Below are 2,712 nucleotides of genomic sequence, written 5' to 3' on the forward strand. Positions count from 1 at the left end.
AAAAAAAAATTTTTTTTTTTTTTTTTGAGGTTGTAAATAATGATTATTGGAGCACATTTTAATGCCTCAAAATTTCACGTTTAATTCAATGTTTCTTTGTAAATTTACTAGCGATTTCTGCGTGGAAATTGTCTCTGCACCATTTTTTACATTTTTCATGTTTCATAAAAACAGGAATATGCAGTATAGTTGACCTTCATGGAGCTTAATTTATATTAGTAAAGAAAATTATTTTAATAGTGAATCTTACGCCAAATGTTTTTCATCTTTGAAAGGCTTTGAGCCTGTGGTGATAGAGAATGTGCTGGAAGGAGACGAGCTGAGGACAAACCTGGAGGAAGTGGAGAGGAAGATCGAGGAGCTGGGAGCTGAGAACTTCCTGTGTGTCCATTCCACCACTTCCTGTTTCGCTCCACGAGTCCCTGACAGGCAGGTCAAAACCTGTAGTTAAAATATGTTGTTTCTTTACTATAAATATTTGACCATAAGTTTCCGTAAGCGTGTATAGGTAAAGTATAAAAGAATAGTTCCCAAAAAAGAGAAAAAATTCTGTCATTATTTACTCGCATAGTATATTTTTTCTCTTTTTTTTAATTTTATTTATTTATTTGTTTATTTTTTTGAGAAACGCTAATGGAGGCCTTAGACAAAAATGCTTGAATTTTGTAAATGGGTCAAAGACGAAAAAGGGTTTAAGCATAAAAACAATAAGTGTAATACTGCTTTAAATTGTTGTTGTTTTTCCCCAAAAAATGTCAAAAAAAATAATTCTGTTTAATTTCATTGCAATTTTGTTTTTGTTTTTCTGAGCAAAAAAACTGAATCAAAACAAAAAAAAAATATCATACATTTTCCCCTGATTTACAGAAGAGACCCACTAAAATGTCGTTCAGCGTAACAATCTTGTCCGGCATATTTACAACAAAAATAAATTATGGCATATTAAAAGACTATAATTATAGATAATATATAAGATTATAATATTACTTTCACCCCAAATACTAATTAGTTGTAATTTTAAATTTTTTACATTTACCACGATCCTAGGTTTTGCCCGTTTGTCAGTCAGTATTTTTTACTCATTTAAAACACAATCAAATTTAATATGCTCCCTTATTCTTTTATATATTTTAAAAGAATATATAAAAGTCAGAATAAGCATGTTGTTTGAATTTTTACATAAATATTGTGTTACACTGAATGACAATGTAACATTTTCAACCAAAAATTGTGACATTTTATTCTCCAAAAACTTATTTGAAACCTTAAAAGTAGACACTTTACTTACATTTAATGCACTTTCTATGGACATAAAATCACTTTCTTAACATCTTTGACCCAAATGTATTTATTTTAGTTTAATTCAATTTAATTTATTTAAAGTCTATTTATTCCGTTGACTTTTTACAGGCTCGAGGAACTTGCTGTTCTGTGTGCAAAGCATGATATTCCCCATATAGTCAATAACGCTTATGGAATGCAGTCATCCAAATGCATGCACCTTATTCAGCAGGTAACATTTCATCTTTTTTTGTGTGAATTTACTACAAAATCTACTTATTTCAGTGAAACCGAATTGGCTTATGAAGTGTTTTTAGGGGGCTCGCGTTGGGAGAATCGATGCCTTTGTCCAGAGTCTTGATAAAAACTTCATGGTCCCGGTCGGCGGTGCCATCATCGCAGGCTTTGATGAGAACTTCATTAAGGAGATCAGTAAGATGTACCCAGGTATGCATATTCCCTTTAAACTGCAAATGTGTTATAGATGAGTGATTTATGCAAACCTAATTTCTGAAATCTGTATGCATATAGTTGCAGCAGCAATTCAAAAGTGTGAAATACAATACTAAAACTAATTTTCACTATATGTGATTAAAAACTGCAACATCTCACTAAAGTCACAAAATGGCATCAAATAATGACGACTTACCACTTTTGGAAAACTAAATATTTATTTACAAAGTTAGCATTTTACTTTTTTTTTTTTTTATGGGAGGCTTACAAGTAAATTTGAGACCATTTTTAGCAAAAATGCAACGCTGTGCATTAGGAGTCAAACTTTTTCCCTAAAGCCTAGTTAATAAATGGTACAAGAATTATTTATTTATTTATTTTGTTCAGCTGTTTTGTGAGCTATTATTGTCTCATTGATATAACAATATAAGTTAAATTAAATGGTATTATTACACTTTATTTACATTTTAAATATGCTTTGATATGAATGGTTATTACTAGTGCTGTCAAACAATTAATCGCATCCAAAATAAAAGTTTTTGTTTACATACATGTGTGTTTACTGTGTATATTTATTATGTATATATAAATACAAACACATACATGTATATATTTAAGAAAAATATGTTATGTTTATATATTAAATATATTTATATATGATATAAATTATGCGATTAATCGACAGCACTAGTTATTACATTACATTATATACATTAATTAAATGGTCAATTAGTGAAATATCTTAATTTTTCTTGCCTTTTTTCCCTTGTATCCTTACTGGTTGAAATATGTTTATATATATATATATATATATATATATATATAATATGAACATAAATATATACATGTAAATATTTTCAAAATATATGCTGTATGTTTATGTATTTTATATACATAAATATACACAATACACACATATATATTGTAAACAAAAACTTTTATTTTGGATGCGATTAATTGCGATTAATCGTTTGACAG

General features: G+C 28.5%; 1 protein-coding gene across 2 annotated transcripts in view; it reads left to right on the plus strand.

Moving 5' to 3' along the window:
* Positions 1-2,712, plus strand: part of LOC107709093 (O-phosphoseryl-tRNA(Sec) selenium transferase) — a 14,696-nt gene that overhangs the window by 4,682 nt on the left and 7,302 nt on the right. For both annotated transcript variants that reach the window (XM_016513498.1, XM_016513499.1), the window contains 3 exons: positions 276-429; positions 1,411-1,513; positions 1,599-1,728. In XM_016513498.1, coding sequence (XP_016368984.1) covers positions 276-429; positions 1,411-1,513; positions 1,599-1,728 — 387 coding nt within the window. The remainder of the gene's footprint in view (positions 1-275; positions 430-1,410; positions 1,514-1,598; positions 1,729-2,712) is intronic.

This window comes from Sinocyclocheilus rhinocerous, unplaced genomic scaffold (assembly GCF_001515625.1).
Source record: "Sinocyclocheilus rhinocerous isolate Xijiao unplaced genomic scaffold, SAMN03320098_v1.1 scaffold4462, whole genome shotgun sequence".
Lineage (NCBI taxonomy): Eukaryota > Metazoa > Chordata > Actinopteri > Cypriniformes > Cyprinidae > Sinocyclocheilus > Sinocyclocheilus rhinocerous.